The 25956-nt window shown below is 35.8% G+C and overlaps 1 protein-coding gene across 2 annotated transcripts; it reads right to left on the bottom strand.

The window, feature by feature from the left end:
* Window positions 1-1814: 1814 nt before the first annotated feature.
* Window positions 1815-24029, bottom strand: plcd1a (phospholipase C, delta 1a). 2 transcript variants are annotated; one of them, XM_084102465.1, is made up of 15 exons: window positions 23577-24029; window positions 17426-17584; window positions 10435-10669; window positions 10091-10220; window positions 9608-9836; window positions 7843-8044; window positions 7607-7751; window positions 7365-7517; window positions 4851-5000; window positions 4129-4288; window positions 3390-3506; window positions 3111-3289; window positions 2467-2602; window positions 2237-2386; window positions 1815-2147 (listed from the first exon to the last, which is right to left on the bottom strand). In XM_084102465.1, the coding sequence occupies exons 1-15, from the start codon at window positions 23605-23607 to the stop codon at window positions 2059-2061; spliced, it is 2265 nt and encodes a 754-aa protein (XP_083958591.1). In that variant the 5' UTR covers window positions 23608-24029; the 3' UTR covers window positions 1815-2058. The 2 variants fall into 2 exon arrangements, with proteins under 2 accessions (XP_083958591.1, XP_083958590.1); XM_084102464.1 differs by lacking the exon at window positions 23577-24029 and adding an exon at window positions 22149-22337.
* Window positions 24030-25956: the final 1927 nt, after the last annotated feature.

The raw sequence follows: 25956 nt of genomic DNA, 5'->3' as shown, positions 1-25956 counted from the left end.
CTTACACCAACAACAACAAATACAAAATAAACACCTTAAAAATATAAAAGACACCAATGTAAATGTATAACTTTTTCCATTCTTTTATGTTATACACATGCGTAGTGCAACTCTCCTACTGCTCTGACAACTAGATACACACCTGTTCAGATTCTCATAACATATTCATGAACATTAGCTGAGCAAGTTTATCAGAAAATAATAGAAAGCATGTATTGGTAATAATGGGGTAAATGGTTCATTTGTATCCTGAGTTCACATAAAGAACATGTTGCATCAAAACTGAGCATTAGCCATTGTAAACCACTTATAAATATTGACCACACAGTAATAAACAAAATTATTACAGTTTAACACATTTCACACAGCACTGAACACATGGGTGCTAATGTTAATATTAAATCTCCTCTTTACGGGTACGTTTACAAGACAACGATGTACTAAAAATGGAAAGTTTTTGCTTTGTGGGTTTTTTTTGCATACAGGCGACGTTTACGTTAACGATTAAAAGCGCTGTATTCTTCTGCCAGGCCAGTAGTTGGCGATGCCACTTTGTAAAGAAACGCTACGCACCTAGACTGAACTCGTAATGCGCATGTCGTCACCGTTTTCACAAATCCGTGTTTTTGTAGTTTACACGGAGACAATAACGATATTGTTTTCAAAAACACGGATTTTGAAACCCATTTTTAAAAGTTTGCGTTTTCAGGCCCCAAAAATGCCGTTGTTGTGTAGATGAAACTAAAAAGTTTTCCATTTTTAGTTGAAAATGGTGTTGTGTAAATCATAGATATGTATATATATATTTTATGATATAGATATCTATGGTGTAAACGGCACCTAAGATATAATTTTGACTAAAATAAAGGGGTCGTTTACAGAACTTTTTATGCGTTCACTTTTTGACTTTTGAATGCGGGTTTCAAAGTGCAAGTGTTTGAAAATTAAACTACAAAAACACGATTTTGTCATGTACATGCACATTCCGTGTTTAGTATATAGGCGTGTAGTGTTTCTTTACGAAGTGACATCGCCAACTACTGGCCTGGCATGCATAATACAGCATTTTTGCGGATTCGTGCGAATCATATATGAATCGTCATATCTGTACGTGAAAAAGACGGTTTAGTTTTTAGTACATCGTTGTTGTGTAAACGTACCCGAAGACTTCAAGTTGATGTTTGGCCAAGAACACAATTTCATTGATAATTAAATAGAAATAATATACAAACACTGTTGAAATACTCTGCTAATGTAAAAAGGCATCAGTGTAGTATATTTTTAAATACATACTTTTTAATATTAAAACATAAAAGAGTGTTAGGTAAAATATATTGTCCAATTACAAATCTTTGACAGTAAACTGTTTTGAATGAGTTTTTTTGGTAATAAACACACTAGTGATTCATACAGGAAAGAGACTGGAACATTTTTACTTTTTAGTAGCCACATCCTAAATCTGCTTTAAACTTTTAACATTTTCTGCACTGACTGTAGGGTAAAATCTGTGTAAAACTCAAAAATGTACTTCAGTGTGGTAAAATTGAGCTGAAAGTACTACTTTCTTAATGTTAGCCAAAAATAAAAAATACAAATTAGTTAAATAAAATATTACATTTTAAATGTTTCTAATTCACTTAAAATATATAAAAAATTAATATAATATTTTAAAATGTATAAAATAGACTAAATAACTATTAATATTTAAATTATTGATAATTTATTTTTAAACAATATTTATTGAAGGCAAAAAAAAAAAAAGACATGGGGAATGTGTAGAATGTTGAGTATGAATTAAATATGAATTTTTTTTTGGCTGCAGGTTCAACAAAGGCCTAACAAAGACTTTTTACCCCATCTTCTAAATTGAACCACACCTACTAATTCCACGAAGCACTTTTTTGAGGAGGGCTAATTGGTAAAGCGCAAGGCACATCGCAAAAGGAAGTCCAAATCTTATCCTAGAAAGTGTTCGCATAGGAGAGTTTAGTTGAGTTGTCCTTTTCAGTGATCTGCACACTTTGACATTGAGATGACTGAGAGGAACATTGCAGTCTCTTAAGCATCAAGAATCATGATGTGTACAAACAGTCCCGCTGAAGGAATGAGGCTTCCTCTCTTTGTGAGCAGAGGCACATGCCGGTATCCTGAAGACAGAAGATAGGACTTATGGTGAGCAAATTCATAATAACTGCACAACAGAAAGTCATTTCTCACTTATTTTTCACCGGCTCACCATTCTGCATGCTGGTGAAGGGGACAGTGTACAGGCCAACCAAATCATTCTGTGTAGCAACATCATGGTCCTCCACCACAAACCGCACCAAAGCCAGATCGGGCACATGAACAGTGAACTGGAATTTTGTATTCCACATAGGATTGAAACCTGTAACAAAGAAACATTTAAGTGACCTACACTTTGGTGTTTGCTAAATGCGTAAATGTAAATGCACTGTTGACACTTGCCATTGTCTTCAATGTGATGCGTCTGTTTGCTGGCATTGTCATCTGGCACACCGTAGATCTCCACTCTGACGAGAGGGTCCACAATGGACCTCTTATTTTCCTTATTTATCTTAGGCAGCTGCTGGGCTGAGATGATCTGAACAGACATATAGAGTAATTGGTGACTGTGTTTCGATAGGATTGCATTTGGTTTAGGAATTAAGGATATATCAGTGTCATATCAGTAAGGGATTAATTCATCAGTATCAGTCAATATTGGATAATTGTTCATCCTCATTTCCCCCATTTTTACGTTATCTTTGCCATCACCGACACTCACTTAAAGTTAATCTGTAAAAACACTAATTTAATAACACTGTTAAGTGTAATCTTATTCTAAATAGCAAAGCATTTTAATATTGTACATTATAATGTTGTGATGCCTAAATTTACTTGTAGCATTTAAAATTATTGTTTTTTTAGTGTTAAATGTTTCATTTTTAATAAAAAAATCAATATATTTATTATTTTTAAAATACATTTTTAGAAATATTTGATTTTAAGTATTTTTAAATTAACTAATTTATTAATTATGTATTGTATTAGGCAGAATAATCCCTTTTTTTCTTTTTTTTTTGCTGCAGTGCAGGACAGAAGAATCTCACCATCATATGCAGGGTCTTCTTCTTCAGCCAGGGGCCTACAGTGAGTTTCACGGGGTCAAACTGGGAGCCCGGGTCCCTCATAAACTCTGGCTTCAGTATGTAACCACACTTGCCATTAGGCAAAAAGCGGGCCTGGTTCAGATCCATCTCTTTACAGGGAGTCTGGAAGTTTAGAGCCACTGTAAACCAATTTTAGGGATAAAAACAGATTAATATTATCAACAGACTTTCTGAATTGCATTAGACTCATATTGTGTCAAATCAAAGTGGGCTTTGCACCTATTTGGCAGCCGGCGTTCCACAGTGGCACCGGATTGTAGTTGGATGAATTGGTTCTGGAGCCAGCTGGGTAGATTCTGCTCAGCTTATCCATGTTGTGATGAATAAATCCCGTAGCTTTAAGACATTAGCCAGAAAATGTGATATTAAAGTACATCTGACAACATCACTTATATTTTAGGCAAAATGTCTTTTAGTTTCAGGCCCTATAGAGCGCTGCAGTGATTTATATTTTTGTAAGCCAACCCGGAGGTTAGCATCACACTGGTTCCCTCCACAAAAACCCAATAGAGTATTTGGATTATTGCAGAAAATAATCTCTAAGAACAACAAAAGTTTGATTTTTACATGTTTTTTCTTTTCTTCATGATAATCTTCACAAATGAACTGCAATGAATTTTGAAGCCTAAATAGAATTGCCTGAAGTAAAAGGCTAGACATAGGCTATAAACAAACCACACAACAGATGAATGACTTCAACATCATGTAACAGTGGTGGGCCAACAATAAAATCCCATATTAAAGGGGTACTTCACTAGGCTTTCAAAAAAACGTGGCTCCCTATACAGTAGAAAAGCGAGTTTTTTTTTTTAAATTGGCGCTACCTGACTAGAGAAAACAGAGAAAAAAGGCTGTTGTCTTCCCATTTGTCAAAAACTGCTAAAATGCTACTCATTTCCGGGTTTTGGCCAACAAAAATATGTCATTCCTGTAGCCGCTCTATTGTGTACCCTTGTACCTGATGATTCCGCCAGATTCATTGCTTTGGCCTCCTTGAAAGAGGCCATTTCATAGAAGGCCTGATTATCTCTTGACTGCTCAAAGTTGCTGAAATGGACACTCTTGCAGTAGATTACCAGATCTGACAGCTCCTTAGCCAGCTTGATCTTATTGGAAGTCTACAAAGTAATCAAAAATAGATTAGTGCAACATACAGTAAATAGACTTCACACATGCAATGAGAAAGGGATGCCAAATAAGCAGAACAAATCTGTGGTCTAATGATTTGAATCAGGCTTTTGTGGGAATGTCTGTGACAGCTGAGTGCGCCGATTTGAACTTGACCTTATCTACCGCAGATTTGTGTATGCAAATATACTCCACGGCCCTAAGTACACTTCGTGGAGTATAGTTTGTTCTTCACTTTAATTTTAATAGAAAATACAATGGTTTGAAATAGGACTTTAGATAAGTTCAGAAATTAACCTTGTGATTGATTCGATTTAAACCAAATTCTGTGCTGGACTTCCAAATAAACAATTTTTGCGGGTGTTCATTTTGTAGCACTTGACTGACAGCACGTCTTCCAAAACTGAATTCTTCAAGTTCTTCCTGTTTTTATTGGTAGAGCGAAAACTCTTTGTAAATTTCCAGAGTTCCACTTTATTGATCATGATCATGAGTTGGTCAGCAGTTGTTGTGTTGTTGGACTTTGAATGGCTGCAGGGGTTTTCAACACACCTTGCCTTTGGGTTTGGGTTCACCCTCTTTCAGTTCAGCAGCCTCGTCTTCCTCCGACACACTGTCCACATCCTCTGTGGTGTTGTTGTTGAAAGCTGCATCCAGTTTGTTCAAACGCTTGCCCTTGATCAGGATACGTCCCTTCAGCTCCTGCAAATGTAAACATGTACTGTAGATGACACAAATATAATCTATTTTAACATTTTTTTTTTTAAATCTATTGAAATATATTCAAATGTGTTCAGTTAAGCTGTGAATACTGCATTCTTATTGGTAGCTGAAAAATTAGAAATATTAAAAAAAGAATAAAAGTATTATATATATATATATAAATGTAAAATATTATAAATAAAAAAAATATTGTTAAAAATAAATGCTAATAATTAAACATAAACATTAAGAAACATTTTTATTATTATTATACACTACCGTTCAAAGGTTTGGGGTCACTTTTTGGTAAAGAAAATGAATGTTTATTCAGCAAGGAGGCATTAAATTGATTAATAGAGACAATTAATACATTTAAAATTTTACAAATTGTACTTCAAATAAATGCTTTTCTTTTGAACTTTCTATTGTTTTATCATGTTACACTTTATTACCATGTGACACTGACGACAGCTTTGATATTCAGCTTTGCCATCACAGGGATAACTACATTTTAAGATATATTAAATACAAAACTGTTAAAAACAGTGTAATTTTGTTTCAGTGTAAGCAGAGAAAGGAACATGATCGGGAAAGGACCACGATCATTTATTCAAAACTCTTTCAATGTTAAAATAAGAATTATTTGATTTACCAGATGCTTTTTTTCTAAGTGACTTTAAAAATGAGAGAAAAAAGCAAGCATTTCTAATATATCAAGTGGAGACAATAATACAATTATACTGAAGAACAACACCCAAGGGGTGTGGGATAGGTAGTTTTGTGTGAGAAATTCTACATAACCTTCACATAAAATAAATGGAACTGAAATATGATGCTTTACTATTGTTTGTGTGTGGATGATGGTTCATGGCTGAGCTGTCCTCAGGCTGAAATATTAGAATCTTCCTTGATTTCCATCCTAAATGATTTCTCAGTTAGAAAAACTGGCAGAACTTGTCAGTGCGGAACAAAGCTCAGGGTTGAAATTTAATTCGAACAGGTCATTGAAAGGAAAAGTTTCAAGCCTGTTGGACAAGCTCATAAACCTAGTGACATCATCATTTGGAAGCCCCTCCAACCCCACAACCAAAATAAGCAACCTGTCTGAACTTGTACTGTCTAGTCATTTGCCTTTCAGAATGCAGCTCAAAAGCTCCGTGCGTGGTTTGGTGAATAATCAGGAAGTGATAAATGGCTACAAACCAAAAAAAGTTCATCTGTATTCACATAATCAGCTCTACTGATAACCCCTTCCTCTGTCTTGAGTTATTTGAAATCAAGGATACAGAAGTAAACAGGAAGTTTGCAGGGATGACGAGGAAGTCATTTGAGGAAAGTGGGGTGTGGTGAAGAGAGCTTTTAAGAGGTTTAGCTTTAGAAATATGTTTCTGTTGTCCACCAGGTGGCAATATGTAGTGTCATCAATCATATGCAGAGTTGTGTGCATCATTTCTTTATCATAGCGCTATACAGCGCAACAGTCAGGTTCCAGAAGTAAAGACTCCATTCTTTTTCTCCACAGGGAAATTTATTTTTAATTCTAGATTATTAACATATAAACCTTTAAAACAAACCTCACTGTAAAAAGCGATCAGTTAACTTAATTTGAGGAAACCCGCTGCCTTAAAAGTATTAGTAAATAGTAAATAAATTAACTTCATGGAATAAGTTCACTTAACTTAATTTTTTTAATTACAGTGCTGTTGTGAGCTCCGAGGTTGTTAATCAATGGTAAATTATTTTGTTGAAGCCACCTGTTCGCATTGATTCAACTTATTTTTTGAAATCATCGTGTTTAACAGCGGAATTCATGGTGAAAAACTACATTGATGCTGTATTAAAAATTCCACCAATCAGAGTCGCGGCGAGCTCTGCGGGGAACGCCCACTCCCATGAAGCACCACAAATTACATTATCTAGTCGGTCTCTCTACACTTTCAAAATACTTAAATATTTGTATCTATATGCATATTTTGCAATAAACTTAAAGTATATTGTTTCTATAGCTATAATCAACCATAATAGCTTTATATTTCTCCATTGTTTTTAATATGAGTATGTCATTCACAATGCTTCATGCCATGGGATTGTAATTCTTTACCTCTTTAAAGACATTAAGTACACAGTCTTGTGTCTTTTTTGCTTCAAATAAATGTTTTTAATGTTGTGATTTACCTCATAGCTGGTTGGTTCGGTTCATGCTTTAGAATGCTTTAACGAAGACTTTTTTGAAAACCCTATAGGAAAAATGAATGGAAAAAATACTTCCGGAACCTAGGCCACTGAAAAAGCTAATGCACTCTATAGAATAAGCAGTGGTGCAGGAAACATGCATGTAAAACTTTTTATTTATAGTGGTCTAACCTCAGGTCCTGGAAAAGTGGTGGGCATGTTATGCCCCAGTGGTTGAGTGAGCAGAGCGCTGCCCAGGATGGAGGTTAAGTGATTGGCCATGATTTTCTGCTGCGCTATGGTGCAGTGGTTCTCCAAAGACAGGATCACTGGATATTGTGAGATCTAGCGTAGCAAAGAAACATGTTTTCATAATCCACAAAGCTGCTAATAAGTAAGTCATCACACCATACAATTCGTGTCATTTCACTCACTTTAAAAGCATATTCTTTGATGGCCTTGATGACGTCTTTGAAGAGCACTTTGGATGTGAGCGTGTGGCCGTGGTAAATTACCGGCTCCTCGTTTTCACCGTCCCAGCAATCCAGCTCCACACAGCGGCATCCCTTCATCAGCGCTCTAAAAGACAACAACCATTGCTTATGGAGGAATGCTTAATATGTTAATGCATTGCTGTTGAGAATTCCTGCGTAAACAGACATGTTCGTACTTGATATAGGCTTCTGTGCTGCTAGGCCCCTTCAGCTGGTCCTCCATCAGATAGGTGTTATGGGAAGAGGAAATGAAGTAATGATTGAGCGGTTGGCGCATGTCTTGGTACACGGCTTTGTGGGCGGGGTTAAAGATGGCGCTTTCCTCATGGTTCAGGTACATCAGGAAACCATCTTTGCTCATGTGTTTGTTCACTTTGGCTGGGTAAATATAAAAACACTGTTTTATACAAAAATTTATTGTAAAAAAATTTACTCAAATTTTGTTATGATACATCTGCTATTTTGATTGTGTAATTCAGGTTTACGATGATTTTGTTCTTTCAACCTAATTTATATTATATTATATTATACACTCACCTAAAGGATTATTAGGAACACCATACTAATACTGTGTTTGACCCCCTTTCGCCTTCAGAACTGCCTTAATTCTACGTGGCATTGATTCAACAAGGTGCTGAAAGCATTCTTTAGAAATGTAGGCCCATATTGATAGGATAGCATCTTGCAGTTGATGGAGATTTGTGGGATGCACATCCAGGGCACAAAGCTCCCGTTCCACCACATCCCAAAGATGCTCTATTGGGTTGAGATCTGGTGACTGTGGGGGCCATTTTAGTACAGTGAACTCATTGTCATGTTCAAGAAACCAATTTGAAATGATTCGAGCTTTGTGACATGGTGCACTATCCTGCTGGAAGTAGCCATCAGAGGATGGGTACATGGTGGTCATAAAGTGATGGACATGGTCAGAAACAATGCTCAGGTAGGCCGTGGCATTTAAACGATGCCCAATTGGCACTAAGGGGCCTAAAGTGTGCCAAGAAAACATCCCCCACACCATTACACCACCACCACCAGCCTGCACAGTGGTAACAAGGCATGATGGATCCATGTTCTCATTCTGTTTACGCCAAATTCTGACTTTACCATCTGAATGTCTTAACAGAAATCGAGACTCATCAGACCATGCAACATTTTTCCAGTCTTCAACTGTCCAATTTTGGTGAGCTCGTGCAAATTGTAGCCTCTTTTTCCTATTTGTAGTGGAGATGAGTGGTACCCGGTGGGGTCTTCTGCTGTTGTAGCCCATCCGCCTCAAGGTTGTGCGTGTTGTGGCTTCACAAATGCTTTGCTGCATACCTCGGTTGTAACGAGTGGTTATTTCAGTCAAAGTTGCTCTTCTATCAGCTTGAATCAGTCGGCCCATTGTCCTCTGACCTCTAGCATCAACAAGGCATTTTCGCCTACAGGACTGCCGCATACTGGATGTTTTACCCTTTTCACACCATTCTTTGTAAACCCTAGAAATGGTTGTGCGTGAAAATCCTAGTAACTGAGCAGATTGTGAAATACTCAGACCGGCCCATCTGGCACCATCAACCATGCCACGCTCACAATTGCTTAAATCACCTTTCTTTCCCATTCTGACATTCAGTTTGGAGTTCAGGAGATTGTCTTGACCAGGACCACACCCCTAAATGCATTGAAGCAACTGCCATGTGATTGGTTGATTAGAGAAATTGCATTAATGAGAAATTGAACAGGTGTTCCTAATAATCCTTTAGGTGAGTGTATTCTCTAATATTAGATTTTAATGATCTTATATATATATATATATATATATATATATAGATATATGTGTGTGTGTGTGTGTATATATATATAGTATAGAGTATTATATTATGTACAATATTATAATAGTGCAATATTGTGAATACTGTGTTATCTGATGTATTCTTCTGGTAATTTATGTGCCATTACCTGTTTCATCCACCTCAAATTTATCGATAATCTTATGTGCATAATCCAAAGAAACCAGCTCCCTCTGCTCATTTTGAAGGAAGTTCAACAGGTTGCTGGAGCTCATCTGTCCGTTAGTATGAGCGTACTTTTCATATATCACATCAACTTCCTGACGTTGAGTCAGCAAATTGTAGAAGTTCTTAATTTCGTATCCCTCCAGAGTGCCTGAATGTGATGTGTCACATTGCTGCAATATATTAAATAATACAAAATAAAACAGTTCTTGAGGACCTGCAACAGGAGACACCTACAACATTTTCTTTTTGAATTTCAGCATTTTAGACTTCTATGAATTGCTTCCAGTGAGATTAAAAGCTGCTTAAACAATTTATTTTCACCCTAATTCCAAACAGTGATTTATAAAAAATAAAAAAAATGTTATAAACTAGCTGTACAAGTTTAAATGAAATTGAAAGTCAAGCTTTATGATTAGTCTCTCACCCTGAAGAGATCCTCAGCGTAATGGTCGTCCACCACAATATTGATATGACGTAGGAAATGCTTCAACTCCTTCAAGGACATTTTGTTGTCTGCGTTCTTGTCTGCCTTGCGCATGCAGTCATAGATCCAGCTTTTTGTCTGATGTAAGGACTGAATATTAAACGGTCAAAATATATAATATTATATATATATAATATATTCATTTTTTGAGCCAGAAATTTCCCAATTAAAAGGTTTTATATAAATGCATCATGCATGTTGCACTTATTAAACATAGTAGGCTACTTTATTACACTGACATGAGTTCAGAGACCAGGCTTTGGAGAATAGATGTTCAAGGATACTGTTCGCTGTTCTGTAGGCGGTTGAGGTTGTCCATGCTGTTGATGACCTTCTCCAGACCGCTGACCCAACGCTGGGCCTCCTCTTTAGATGAGGCCATCAAGTCTAGGTTGCTCCGTCGACCCTTGAAGACGATGGAGAAGCAACGGTCCTCCACTGAAGAGTCAGAGTCAGTGTACTTCTGCATCCCTTCAGTCTGACGCCCATACCGCACAGAATCAATGTCCTCGAGGCTGACTATAAAAAAAACAAGAGATTTTTCATTATTACTCATTTTTCAGTCAGAATTTTAAATAACATTTTGAACCTTTGTTAGTCTGTTCTGTTGGCAAATTGACGAGAGAGACGTCTGAACTCAGAACAGTGCATAATTACAGCCTGAAGCCTAAGAGACACATTATTTCTGAGACCCATGTGATACGCAGGTCTGAACATGAAGTGGTGCAATATTTATAGAGTATACTGTATTTTGACACCTAAAACCTCCAAACCATTAAAAGATATAGCACAGTGGGCAAGATTTTATGTTCAAGATTTTACCTCTTAACACAGTTTCAAAAAATGAATTTGAAATGAGCAAACTGGATGCAGAATTGAAATTTTATTTCCAATTTTAATGAAATTTGAAAAAATTTAATTAAATGGAATGGGATTAAATTCAGTTTATATAACTGCTTTAAGTGTCATTTTTAATCATTTAATTTTTCAGTTTAAATTACCCATACAGACAACATCATTTCTGAAACATTAGATGATATTAAAGAAATAATTCACCCAAATATCTCACCCTCATGTCGTTCCAAACCAGTAAGACTTTCATTCATCTGAACGTTCATCTCAACACAAATGAAGATATTTTTTATGCAATCTGAGAGCTTTTGTCCCTCCGTTGACAGCTACGTAACTACCACTTTGATGCTTCAAAAAGTTCATACTGTAGATTGTGAAATTAATCCATATGAATTGAGCGGTTTAGTCCAAATTTTCTGAAGAGACTTGGTTGCTTTATATGATGAACAGATTGAATTTTAGGCTTTTATTCACATTTAAACATTGATCAACACACACATCAGTTGTGGTAAACGGAAGCTCAAGCATGTTTGCTTGACGTGTGAGAACCAATGAGGTTTATTCTAGTGTTACGCAGCACGTCTGAACTTCAACAAGAATAAATGAGGTTCATTCTCGTGTGTTAAGCAGCACGGTTGAGCTTTCACAAGAGGTTTGATCTCACGCGTCAAGCCGGTTCGGTTGAGCTTCAGTTTATGTCCGCTTATCAAGGTTTTTATGTGAATAAAAGCTCAGATTTCATTAAAAATATGTGTTCCGAAGATGAACGAAAGTCTTAAGGTGATGATACACAGGGCAACTTTTTTAGCAATGTTGCTGGGCAATGTTGCCGGTCAACGGGCAACCAGATGAGACACAGGGCCCACGACCGATCTAAATTATCCAGATAGAAATATATTGCCCATTTTCAATGGGAAAGTGCCCAAACAACAATCGCTCAGTATGACTGCCCAGCAACATTGCTCAAAAAGTTGCCCTGTGTATCATACACCTTTATACTGAAAACAACTGGTGTAGAAACAATTTTTACAAATTTCACACAAAAAAACAACAACAAAGAAATGGCAAGTAAGGCAAGGAATTAAATGTGGGGAAAAAACCTGAAATAGTATTTTCTTGTAAAACGTACTACAATAATTGCTGTATTTAATGTATATAGTTTTCATTAGATTTGGTCATTTGTTAAATTTTACTTAATTTTATGGATTTGTGATGGAAGAACAACTAATTTGGAATTAAGTCTTAATTTAACATGGACTATTAATTTAATTGATTAATTAATTTATCCCTAATTTTGATGTCATAATTGTAATATGTACATTCGGTCCCTGTTCATTAGTTAATTCCCTCGTTTAGTAATTAGTTAACACCTGTTCTGTTTCATCAATCATCATCTCCCTATTTAACCCCTGAATTCTCACCAGTTCTTTGTCTTTTCTCGTTTGGTGATGGTTGTTGTGTTTGCAATTTCTCCAGAGTTTACCCTGTGTGTTTGTATTAAAGCATTCTTCGTCTTTGTGAGCTGTTTACACAGCATCCTTTGACAATGTTCAGTGGCATTATTTGTCAAAATGTCACAACTAGTTATCTGTCCTGTTTTTGCGACTGTGTTAAATTTGTTTCAATTCGGTAAATTCATGTCATTCCTAATCAAATTCCAATTAAATATACTGTGGGATGAACAATTCAATTAAAAAATTCACACTCATGAATTGAAAGTGAGTCTATTCTTAAATTCAGAACTAAGAAGATATTTTGAAGGATGTTGGTAACAGAAGCTTGACGGAAGCCATTGACTTCCATAGTAGTTTTTCCCTATGGAAGTCAATGGTTACCGTCAACTGTCTGGTTACCAAAATTCTTCAAAATATCTTTTGTGTTCAACAGAAGAAAGAAACTCATACAGGTTTGAAACAACATAAGACTACAGCTGACGACGGCATCTTGGAAGTTTGTGATAAACATTGGCGCATCTCCTGTGACGTAGGCGCTAGCGACGATGTATAATGACATGTAACGGTGTAGTAGAGGTGTCCCATTTCTTAGGGGAATATTTTCACCCCTACGCCTTGACACTCTGTTTCAAGGGGCAAGGGTTAGGGGTAGGCGAAGGGTTAAGGGTAGGCGAAGGGGTATAAAATAGAATTGGGATTGGGCCTAAATGATGACACAATTTTCTTTTCTGGGTAAACTATCCTTTTAACTTGAGAGGTACATGAATAATCTTGATTTCTTAATCAATAAATCTTGGCTAAGCACTTCTGTATGAAAGATAATTTATTGCAGGCATCATGTCAGACACTGATAAGAAGCTGATAAGTTCAGTGGTGTCCTCCTCTTTGAGGGTTACTGAATGAGCTTGGAAAACACAGCTGTACAATCACTCTCCTCCTATGGCCTCTGCCCTTTAATCCCAGTGTTAAACAAAAACGAGGACAAGCTCTATTCCTCTCAAATCATGTGTATTGTGCAGTATACAGTAGGTTAATGAATGGAAGAGTTCAGACGTAATCCTCAGCAAAACACATGCACACAGACAGGGGGAACCCAAATATGGGTGGCTACAGTATCTGTCTCTGCTGTTACCACAGTGTTCATAGGAGAAATGTGTGAACAGAACTGAGTCAACTTTTTAGTTAGAGCTTTAATTGACCTTTCTGTGGAGTCTACCTGTGAGACACAAGTGGGATTTATCGTAATCTCTCTAGCAATCAATTTGTGATCCCAAATAAAACAATTAGACACAATAGATGGCTTACTGTGAGGAATCAGATCAGGGCCGACTTTGTGCCAACTGGAACAAAGCAAATACAACACAAGCCACTTTCCATGAATACAGTACACTTGGTGACGCATGACAAAAACAGTAAAGGCACGGATCCTTTTTTGTGAGGTCTATTAGACATATTAGACAAAGATTAAAAGTAGCTAGTTTTAAAAACATAATGAGCCCTATTTTAACGATAAGCACATGGTCTAAAGCGCACGGCGCAAGTGCACTTAGGGTGAGTCTGAATCCACTTTTTCTAGTTTAACGACAGGCCACAAAATAGCAACATGCCAACAATGCACCTGAACACACCTCATTTTCAGACCAGCACGCCCATGGGCGAACAAATGGGTGCAAATGCATTTGCTATTTAAACAATGTGGCACAGGACGTGAAAATGATAACTGCGTCGGGCTGAAACTAGCAAAAAACACTTGTGTCACGCCTAGCGCCTGGTGTATGATAGGGCACCAACTGTCTGTAAACCATCAATATTGGTGAGTTTGGCCTGTTTCACTTAAAGAAGTTTTACCCTCTCATATATACTGTTAAAATAAGCATAAAACAGAAGTTGCGATAGTCTGTTCTTCCCTATTATGAAGGACATATGAGTGGAACGGCTTCTCAAGCAAGAAAAAAACGTAGGGCAGAACTTGATTTTGTCCATCGGGAACTGATTGGATGGTTGTGGGTTTTTTTTTAAATGAATTTTATATATTATTTTGTAAATTCATTTTTTTTTAAAATGCTCCCGGATAAATCATTTATAATAAATACTGCAATATTCCATTAAAAATCAAGAATTTTGATTTCATAGTCATTTTAATGTTAATTGTTAATTTTAATGATCTTGATGTTAAATTGGTATTTGTAAAAAATAATTTTAATTATTAACTAATTTATCAAATTATTTAATTATAATTCATGGGCAGTCCTATTACCCATTCTTGTGTATTTATTTTTTATTTAATTTGACAGAATTTGTCTTTTTAATTAAGATGTTTATTGCTAGAAAATGACAAAATCACAAGTTTTAAAACTGCTTAGTTCATACTAACAAAAGGTTAAGCACTGCATTATCCATTTGCTGAAAAAGAAGAAGAAAAAATGTAAGCAAAAGCTCCACACAGTAATTTGTACGGTATTTGTGGAAAGTTCTGAAAAACCACAGCTGGAGATAATCTGCTGTTTTATATGTGGTGCATGCTCACAAATAATACATGAAATGTAACAAAATATGGGGTCTGTAGGAGAACAATTTGGATAACACCCGATCTCAAGTGAACTGCTGAAAGAAAGCAGTGTCAAAGGCAAGTCTAGCATCCTTCAGATTCCATTCAAACAAGCTGACAGAAAGGAAACATTGTGCTTGGCCAAATTCTGACCTCTTATTGTCAGATTTCATTATATACAATACAGTGACTGAAACAAAAACATTTTGGTTAATAATTGCACCAACAATTTTTTTAAAGTAAGTGGATAATTTTCTTCATGCTTATGCAGAAATTGCACACTTCAACTTTAAAAATGACAGTTAATTTCTTTTGCATTCATTTCACATCATTGGTTTATAGTTTTTTCTAATAACCACTAGTCCACAATATATCTGGTTGTTAAACCACATCATGTGAGGTTTCCTGTTCTAGATTCTTTACACACAGAGGAGAAAGTTTAATTCTCAGAATTCTCAGTTCAAATTAGCATATTAAAGTTCTTTCTGAAGGATCATGTGAAGACTGAAGTAATGATGCTGAAAATTCAGCTTTTCACATAACATTTTAAAATATAAAAAAAAAAAAAAAATCATAATGTTACTGTTTTAATGTATTTTTGATCAAATAAATGCAGCCTTGGTGAGCACAAGAGACTTCTTTTAAAAACATTTTTAAAAGTGTATATTATATCTGGGCACTTTCTAGACTGAGTTTGCCTCATGTGACCTCTGTTATAAGTTACAGTGGTGGGAATGTGACCATGTGACCTCTTATTATGTTCTGCTGGAGGCGGGAATAAACATGAAAAGCATGCCAAACGGGCAAAATCTGTTCATTGTTGTACAGATAATAGGCGCAAACTTTGAAACTGGGCATCTGCAGCTATTATCATGGAGACAAGACTGAGGTAGATGTTTTACTTAATTTGTCAACAGGGTTTCAGAGAAGAAAATAGTCACTGTCTTATTTCTGGATAGTTTTACAGAGGGCAGGGCCACATCAGCACTAGTATTTGATAAAAACAATCTGTTATGTTTCCTCTGTTTCTTTCCCACCCCTGTAAGTCCATTTAACCTACGATAAACTTGGCACCATCACTATAAGATAATAAAAACCTCATTTCCAGTGCTTAAAAACATGAAACCCTTGCCTTTAAACCTTTAACTACATTAACTATTTGCTCCAATTACAAGTCTCTGCATCATCCTCTAATGTTTCAATACTTATATTAAGCCAATTAAGATCTTTTTTGTTTTGTTACGGTTTAATACATTTTCCAAGCATTCTGTCATCATTTATGTCATACTTTTGAGAACATAAAAAGAGGCCGAAGCGCCCCCGCTGCATGTGCAATCCATCTAATTATCATTCCTGGCCAATGGGAGTAAAACAACTGTCAAAACACCCGACTAATGGGTGAAAACATCACGTGAGCAGGACCAGAGGGTTCCCCTGCTGATATCTGGTGTTTTAACTAGAATCCTTTGATTTTGTTGGGTCCTGGTTTCCTCACTCACACACACACGCAGGATAGAGAGGAGGCAGGCACGTTCTGGCAGACAGCAGATAAAGAGGCCTGATCTGAGGCCTTTGGTCAGGAGGAACCAAGCCGGAAGCTGTGAGGAGCAGAGGGCTCTGGACAACATGTGGGAAAAAGATTTAAGATCACCACAACATTTCGTTCCCCTCCTCTCCGGTCATTTTGTCTGAGATGTTTCCTTTCCGCCCAACTAAAAGCCTTTTCTGGCCTTACAGATGTTCAAAATGTTTGTGGGGAAAGATGAAGGACAGGTTTAACTATTTATTTACAGCTCTATAAAGATGAGTTTACAGGAGAGCCATCTGATGTGAAGGCTTGCTGATATCAGCATGAGGTCATTTATTATCAGGAAATTAAAGGTTATTTGATTACAGTGTATCAAGCAACAGTTTTTTTTATATAATAATGTATTTGCGTTGATTATATATATATATATATATATATATATATATATATATATATATATATATATATATATATATATTGTTTAAACGTTTGGATTTTTTTTTATGTTTTTGAAAGAAGTGATCAAAAATACAGTCAAAACAGTAATACGGTGAAATATTATTCCAATTTAAAATTTCTATTTTAAAATATAATTTATTTCTGTGATCGAAGGCTGAATTTTCAGCATCACTTCTCCAGTCTTCAGTGTCACATGATTCTTCAGAAATCATTCTATGTTGATTTGGTGAAGAAAGAAAGTAATTTTTCAAAATCGCAAGGGTTCAGAAAGAGTTGTTTTGGCAGCTTAGCTATGTTTTTCATAGTACACCAAGCTCTATTATCAAAAAAAGAAAAATCTAAATCTGATTCTTTCATGATGTGAAGAAAACCTGTTCTCCCCATCTCTCTCAAACAGACACTGAACTAAATAAAGGGACAGCAGTTATACTTACAGCTGGAGTCTTTCTTGAATTTCTTGCTGGTCTGTTGCCACACAGTCTTGCAATCTTCGGACAGCCGAAAGAAGCGGGTCTTCCTCCATTTGTTAGACTTCACCTTTACTAGGTCTCCACCTCTCAGCAAAAACTGCAGGTCCGGGTCTCCCTGCAAACCTGAAGGTCAAGCAAGTATCAAGTTCACGCATCAGTGCAAATGGATTTCACAAAGGTCATAAAATGCTCAAAGTCCACTGTCAAAGTATACCTCAATTTATGTATTTTTGGAAACTCAAATATAAAGTCCATGTCACAAGTTTATGGGCTCAATGGTGAGTCATGCATAGATCAAATCTATTTTAAAAGATTCTATAAATGTTTGCAATAATGCTATGACTGGACACACCTCTCTGCAGACAAAAGAAAAATGATCTTGCACAATCTACATAGTTTTGCTGAAGGTCAAAACCTGCTGGGTGAGCTATAAGTATGGTAGAGGTTACCGAGACCATTTTCTTTGACACTCTTTCATGCTGTATACTGTATATCTACACATTGTAAAGTCTAAATCATTGAGTTTTTACTTCAATGAAAGTGTGTTTACCCATTCCAGTTAGGTTTGATAGTACATTTCTTTAAAATACACAGCACTGATGCCTTTCAGTATATAGCTTTCAGGTTTGAACAATATAAACAATGGTTTCAGCATTAGGTCTATTATTGTGCTTTGTTTATATTCAGTTCATACAGTATATTGTACTGTTTTCTCTTCATAAATTAAAATATTTAGTATCCTAAATAGTACTCATAGTCTGAAAGATAACACTGACACGTACTGACCACATGCATTCACCTACACAGCGCTTTTTCCATTTTGCAATGATATTGTGGTTATCTTTATAGTAGTATAGATTAGCAATAAAACTTGCATCCCTCACAATGATTCCAACACTGTGAATATATATATATATATATATATATATATATATATATATATATATATATATATATATATATATATATATATATTATATACAGTGCAATGCATAAGTGAATACACCCATGCTAAAGTTGACTAAAAAGAGGAATAAAAAATCATATTTTGGAAATTGAACTTAATGCCTTAATTTAAAAAATTAGGAAAAATCCAACCTTTAAGGACACCAATTTTCTTTGTGAATGAATAATGTATCGTAAATAAATAAATGTTCTTCCTTAAAATACATGGTGCATAAGTGAGTACACCCTTATGTTAAATTCCCATAGAGGCAGGCTGATTTTTATTTTTAAGTATTTTTTTTAAATTAATTTTTAGGATACTATGCATCCTGATAAAGTTCCCTTGGCCTTTGGAATTAAAATAGCCCCACATCATCACATAGCATTCACCATACCTAGAGATTGGCATGGTTTTATTTCAGTTAGCCTAAAAGCTAGTTTGATTTGCATTGAGAGATGATCTTATGGAAAGTACCCCATGCCAATCTCTAGGTATGGTGAAGGCTATGTGATGATGTGGGGCTATTTTAATTCCAAAGGCCAAGGGAACTTTATCAGGATGCATAGTATCCTAAACATTTTTTTAAAAAAATACTTAAAAATAAAAATCTGCCTGCCTCTATGGGAATTTAACATAGGGGTGTACTCACTTATGCACCATGTATTTTAAGGAAGAACATTTATTTATTTACGATACATTATTCATTCACAAAGAAAATTGGTGTCCTTAAAGGTTGGATTTTTCCTAATTTTTTAAATTAAGGCATTAAGTTCAATTTCCAAAATATGATTTTTTATTCCTCTTTTTAGTCAACTTTAGCATGGGTGTATTCACTTATGCATTGCACTGTATATATATATATATATACACACACACACACACATACACAGTACATACATACATCATTGGCCAAAAGTGATGTCCGGAGGGGATATTTGTTTTTAATAACCCAGCATATTTGATTAAACAATCAAAACATAAGGGAAATATTTTATATTTTGTTTGATATTTTAAATATGAGGGAAGAACAAAACACTAAACTTGGTTAAAGTGTTTATTTTGCCAAAATTATTTGGCAATAATATAATAATTAATTGACTACACACACCACCCCCGCACATACACATTTTTTTCCACACTGCAGCGCAGTGTGGAAAAAAATGTGTATGTGCGGGGGTGGTGTGTGTAGGGTGTGTGTAGTCAATTAATGTCAATGTTGCAATAAAAGATCAGTCTTTCCATTATATGTTTCTACTTCCTTTTCAGGAGTGGTTGAATTTGGAACGATAAAATATTGCAGACAATCCTGATTAATCAGCTATCACAGTGCTAATTGGCCCAACAGTTGAGTTATGAATATTTCCAGCTTCTCTGACCCCAAGGGTGTGGGCACAACCACAACATTGCTGACATTTTTTCACGAGCTCTTGCTACAGAGGCTTTTTTATGAGGCTCTGGCTGCACTCAAGCAGAAGGCGGAGAAATGATGAAAAATCTGAGCTGATTTCAGAAAGGCCTCCGCATACTTTGAAATGGAGCTGAAAGCATTTTTTTTTGTGCTGGGATGGTTGCCTATGTTTACTCAGAAAACTCTTTGTGTGTGGTTTTATGTTGATGACTGATACTAGTGTTATTGCAGTCTTGAAAAAAAGTGTGGTATTTCAAATTTAGGAAAATGTATCAGGCTTTTCATCTCTACATTCAAATCACACTCCAGAAGTATTTAGTATGCAAATGTAGTAACTTCTCATTACCATGACCCTCAAAAAACATGATCGAAACAGGTCCAGGCACGATTTGCAAAGTCAGTGGATTTCAGCTGTGCCAGTGCTGGAATTAAAGCCAGAAAGATCTGCAATACCTGGAGAAAGCTATCAGTTAGCATTCCCATTCATTTCAATGGCGGTTTAAACAGGGAAACAGGGAAAGATGTACTAGTCAAGATTTTAAGGGCCCTCCAAAACAAGACTATACTGTATGTAACAATGAAATATTTTAGCAATATATGTTGCTTTCAAAAATGTTTAGTCACAATACACAGTTCATTTTGAATGGCCATCAATTAAGAAAGCAGCCAGATGGTGTGGTTATGGCATCATTGACCCTTCGTATTCCTCATGTATTCCTAAGGATTTCCGAGGTCTTCTTCTTATCTTGCTACTTGAACTGAAACCTGAACAATTTACTTCAAGCAAAATATCCAAGCTGCTCTTTCCTGTACAATAACAACAACTTCTTAGTCTGATCCTCACCATGACTTCAAAAGACTTAGAATATAATGCACAAGTTGAAAGAAACATTTTTAAGATACATTTATTCATTATCATTATTCTTTTTGGAGAATGACAGCTCCTGGACCCCGTCCACTTTGTGCCCCAAAATCCTATAGACTTCTGTATAAAATTACTACACATGCACTACACATTTTTTAAACTTACTGTCAATGTAGTCCGATTCAAATGTTTATATGGCAATTATTAACAAGTTATTACATGATTTAATGAGTTTTAATTAATTAATAAAATAATTAATTTTAATAATTTAATGCGTTTACACAAAATCAACACAAAATGCACATAATGTGTTAAAATAGTCATAACATAAATTGTGTTATTAATTTAACACATTCTTTTTGAGGGTGCAGAATGCTAAAGCTCTCCAGCACAAGTTTAAATTTTCTTTTGGATCAAACTAAATTTAATTAAAATTGACATGAAAGCTCTACATTATGATTATTAAAATGTGTGTAAACCAAGCAACTGAAGCATTCAAATACATTTAGTTTCAGGGCACAATTAAATGATGGTCGTAATGCTGATTTTGTAGCTGTATTCATACTCTTCAGGGCTTTTTCCATTTAACTAGATGGAGAGTATTACCATCTGGGAAAAGTGCCAACAGATAGAAAAGTGAATAAGGAATCTTTATTAACAACAAGTCAATCTTGATGTCGCATCAACAGAACAGAGCCAACAGTTGAATGATTTAAGTGTGATAAGTCAACCCCCAAAAACATTCATTCTTCCTTGGAAAATTTTTGTAATCCTACACTCAACAAAACATATTCTCTGCTCCATTTGGCTGGAATGTAATAAAACACCATACAGCAAAACATCATTAAGCAGAATGGGATAATCCCCTTGACCCATTCCTCATCCCAAACATGAAAGTAAATCATACAGTGCTCCTCTTTTATGAAATACGCAGTCATGTTTGTGGCTTCCCTCAAAAGCCAGCTTCACTGAATCCATAGCAGCCTAATCATCCACTGCATTTCATCATCATGGTGTACATTTTAAATGCTCTTAATGTTTAAATCCTTTAAATTCTTCATATTTAGAGTGCAGTTTCTTACAGAAACAAAACGTCACACCCACAGACTTGAGCAAGATGTTGCAGAGATTGGTTGACAATGACACATCTAAACAGTGCGCGCGTTCCATAAACAACACTATTTCAATTGCTATACGTGCGGTTAATGCTATTTTATTAACCTTGCACAGCCACTTTTTACAACATTTATAAATGGCCAGTGAGTTCTCTTAACTTTTTACACACCGTTTAAATGAGATCCCATTGTTATGGTTTTACAGTAACAAGTGGAAAAAAACAATAAACATTCCATTTTGAAGGAAACTCTACTTTCTGGAACTAGAGCCACAGAAGTTCACAGCTCTCTTGTAGTTTTAGTCCACGGTGGGATATTTAACGCACGACGACCCGACACAATGCGACACCCACCTATGCGTATCCCGTTCTCGTGTGCCACGTTCTTGCACTGCTCTTGATAAATGAACTCCTGCGATGTCGTCCTTTTGCGCGGCTTACGCCCACAAGACATTGTGTAAATCCTTAACGGGATCCTAATCGACTTACGTTGGGTAGAAAAATAACATGACGGGAGAAAACCATGACGTTTGCAAGTCTCTTTTCTATGGGGCGGGTTCTAAACCTGCAAAAATCATCCTATTGTTTTTGTTCCGATTCACTTTCTCTATCTGTCTATCTGAGTTTGGCACTGACATGTTATGGCATGCACTATGGCATTTAAATATATAATGCACAAGTAAAAAGAGATGAATGTAAATCTCATCCGTTTAATATTGGGGTCTATTTAAACGTGTTTTTTTTTTGTTTGTTTTTTACTTTCTCCAAACAGGTTTGTTTCGCTCATGGAAATGGTGGTTTCTGACGAACCATTCTCGTTCACTTCCATGTTTGATTAGTAAACTTCGTATGAAGTCTCTCTCTTTTAAAGAACAGGATTGCTAACCATAGCGCGAACCAATAGCAATACATTGCTTGGTGTAAAGAAGCATTCCATTGGCTGGACCTACTGAACGACCCCGCCCCCTTCAATGAACGAGACAAGACTCGAAACTGTCCTGACTGAGCTTCACATTGGATGTGTGCATCTGCTCGACAGACTGAATGATACGTGACATGTCGTTAAATTATTTTTTGCTTGTCATTTAGACGCATGCAGCAGAACAGTTTTGAATGAATAACTGATACCAGGTATTTAAAATGCCACAAAGCAGTTGTGTCAAAAACTCAAAATGCAAACCTATTGCTGTTTTTTTATAGCTTTATTAAAGTCATATCTAGCAGTTGGCGAAATCTATTGGTTGTCATTCGTGTCGTTCTGATGCTTAAAAAACGATGGAATCTTAAAGATTTCATTTTCAAATATTTTAGTGAACCGGTTCGAAAGTAGCCGATGAATCACTAGTTCAAACGTAATTTGGAATAGGGCGCCTTCTTGTGGTTAAACCCTCGCGTGACATTAGACATTCGCACTTACGCAGGCTGAAAAAGGTTTCAAGAAAAAGATTATAAGCTTCATAAACTCCAGTATTTTATTTTATTAACTTGCATTTACATGGTTTTATTGCGAACTCAAACTCGTCTTAAACTGACTGCATACTAGGATACTAAAAAGTTCAGAGATGAGAGCAAAATATTATAGCCTACTACTAAAAAAGGAGGCTAATGCAGCATTAAGGCAACACGTCCCATGACTGCGGAAAGAACATTGCGAAAACAAAAATAATAAAAAATGCAATTAAAATCACTGGTGTTTCTATAGCCATTATGTATAGCCTCTGACACTTAAAATCAAATGTAACGTCTCACGCGGAATAAACATGACATCAATGCAAAACTTACCGAATCTGCCAGCATTTCCATTGACTTCCATTTTTTGTTGTTACTTATTTATTTTTCTTTTCTTTCTTTCCTTCTTTCAGTTGGAGTAGGCTATATATCCCAGTTGGACAAGACGTTTTGTGTCCCGAAGTCACCCAGAGCCTGACTGGGTTGAGTACAGCCCGTGTCCCAAACCATCCACTGACGACTCTCTGTGGAACCCGCCTATACGAGAGCAGTATCGAGAATTCGCCAACACCCACAACAACACCGGTCTTTCAAGTCTCTGTTTTCAGTTAATGATGAAAAATGTAATTTGTTTCCACCCATTATCATCGACTGAATTTTTATTCAGAAACAAGTCTACTTTTTGGTGATTTGCAGAAGGATATCCTCAGTGGCAGCATATGGTTTTGATTCATTTGTTTTGAACTCCATTCTCGTCCAGCAGTTCTACTCTTGGAAGTGTGCTTCAAAGACTGAAAATGACCTAGGTGTTGCATTTATAATCTGACCCTCCTTCTAGATTTGTTTCATAAGCACACCCTTATCTTATCATTCAGGGAAGACTGGGGATGGTTGTAACACTTTTTGCTTCAACACCTATAACTCACTGAATTTCTTATCTTGAGTTCTCAAACTTTTATACAAAGTACCCACATTTAATTCAGCCCTCTACAAGAATATCACAGACCTTGTGAGTTGATGTCAAATACATGGTGTTCCTTTGTTACACACATGTTGGGGTAAGTTGTAACAATAGACAAAAGAAGTAAAAATGGATGCCATACCGTATGATATTGTTCAAAAACAGATTTATTGAAATAAAAGAACAATGTCTCTCTCTCTCTCTCAATAACAGACTATGTCTGTTTGACTCAGTGTGTGTGTGTGTGTGTATTCGTCTACTAGAACAAAGTTAATAACACTAGGCTACTAAAATGTACCTATTAAATAACATCTTTCTACATCTTTAGGTCTAACAAAAAAAACACATGTCTGTGTGTAAATGAATCTACTGAACAAACATACTTAATGGTACTTAATAAACACTACTAATGTACCAGATTAAAGAACATCTTTGCATATCTTTAAGTCTAACAAAAAATAACATGTAAATGTGCGTGTGTGAGTGTGTGTATATTCTTAATCAGAGTCACAGTGCTGACAGATTAATGATGCTGGTAACCCTGGAGTGCAGGTTTGATGGGCCCAGAAACTGCATAGGGCGCATTTCACCCAAACCTTCTTTGGCTCTGAGTTGTTAAATTGCTCCATGCAAACCACTTTATTTAAAACACTGGCAATATTCTTAGTTATATTCTTAGTAAGGGGATGGTAACACTTTTTAAATAAGTGTTACAAACCCACCCCACCCTGTCAGCCAATAGCTGTGTATTAGCATAGTGGTTTGAAATTAGCAGGGGGTAAATGCATCACATATTGCCTAAGAAACTACTATTTAATCTAATATAAGTCATACAGTTTTATCTGCAATACTACAGATAGTAAACAAAATATAGTATTGGTCAAAATGTTTACTTTTTGACCTGAAAATCAGCTTTTTCTTTATCTATATAAATGAACTAAATTAATAACTTTTTTACAACAAAATGAAACATCACTGGACTGTGACGCTATTTTCTTTTCGCTATTTTTTATGTCTGTAAAGCTTTGAAACAATCTGTATTGTAAAAAGCACTATATGAATAAATGTGACTTGACTTGACTTAAATGTTTCATATTGATTTATTGTGAGTGATTGTGTTGCATCATGGGACAAATCAGAACACTGCCAATCTACATGGTAAGCGAACAGCAAGAATCTAATTTTGTCTTGCAGGGCGTGAAGCAACAAACAAAGGTGAGGTAAAGAAATCTGTGAACTCAAGCAAGCTTTGTAGGCCACAGGTGAGTCCAATGGCGTAGACTAGCACATACAACCTCTTTGCTTGACGATGATAGGGATTTGAAAATCATCCTGCCTGGCAGCTTTTAGCACACCCTTCAAAACCGCCAAGGCATACCTGGTCTACAGGTATGCATAGGTGTTCACAGTGTGCATGTTTTGTTATTTATGGCAGGTGCATATCTACACAGCATATCTACACTTTACTCTTTGGCTTTTGGTAATTGTATGAATTATTAAAAACTATAGTGCTGTCAAATCGGTTAATCGCAATTAATCACATCTATCACATCACGATTAATTGCATATATATATATATATATATATATATATATATATATATATATATATATATATATATATATATATATATAATACATTTAAAAACTAATACATTTAAAAACTTTCATGTTAGATGCGATTTATCGCAATTAATCGATTTGACAGCTAACTAAAATGTGTAGATTTTCTCCATAATTTTATGTTAAAAAA

Source organism: Abramis brama (assembly GCF_963993115.1).
Source record: "Abramis brama genome assembly, chromosome: 24".
NCBI lineage: Eukaryota > Metazoa > Chordata > Actinopteri > Cypriniformes > Leuciscidae > Abramis > Abramis brama.
The sequence above is the reverse complement of the archived record's forward strand: the minus strand, read 5'-3'. Positions and strand labels throughout refer to the sequence as shown.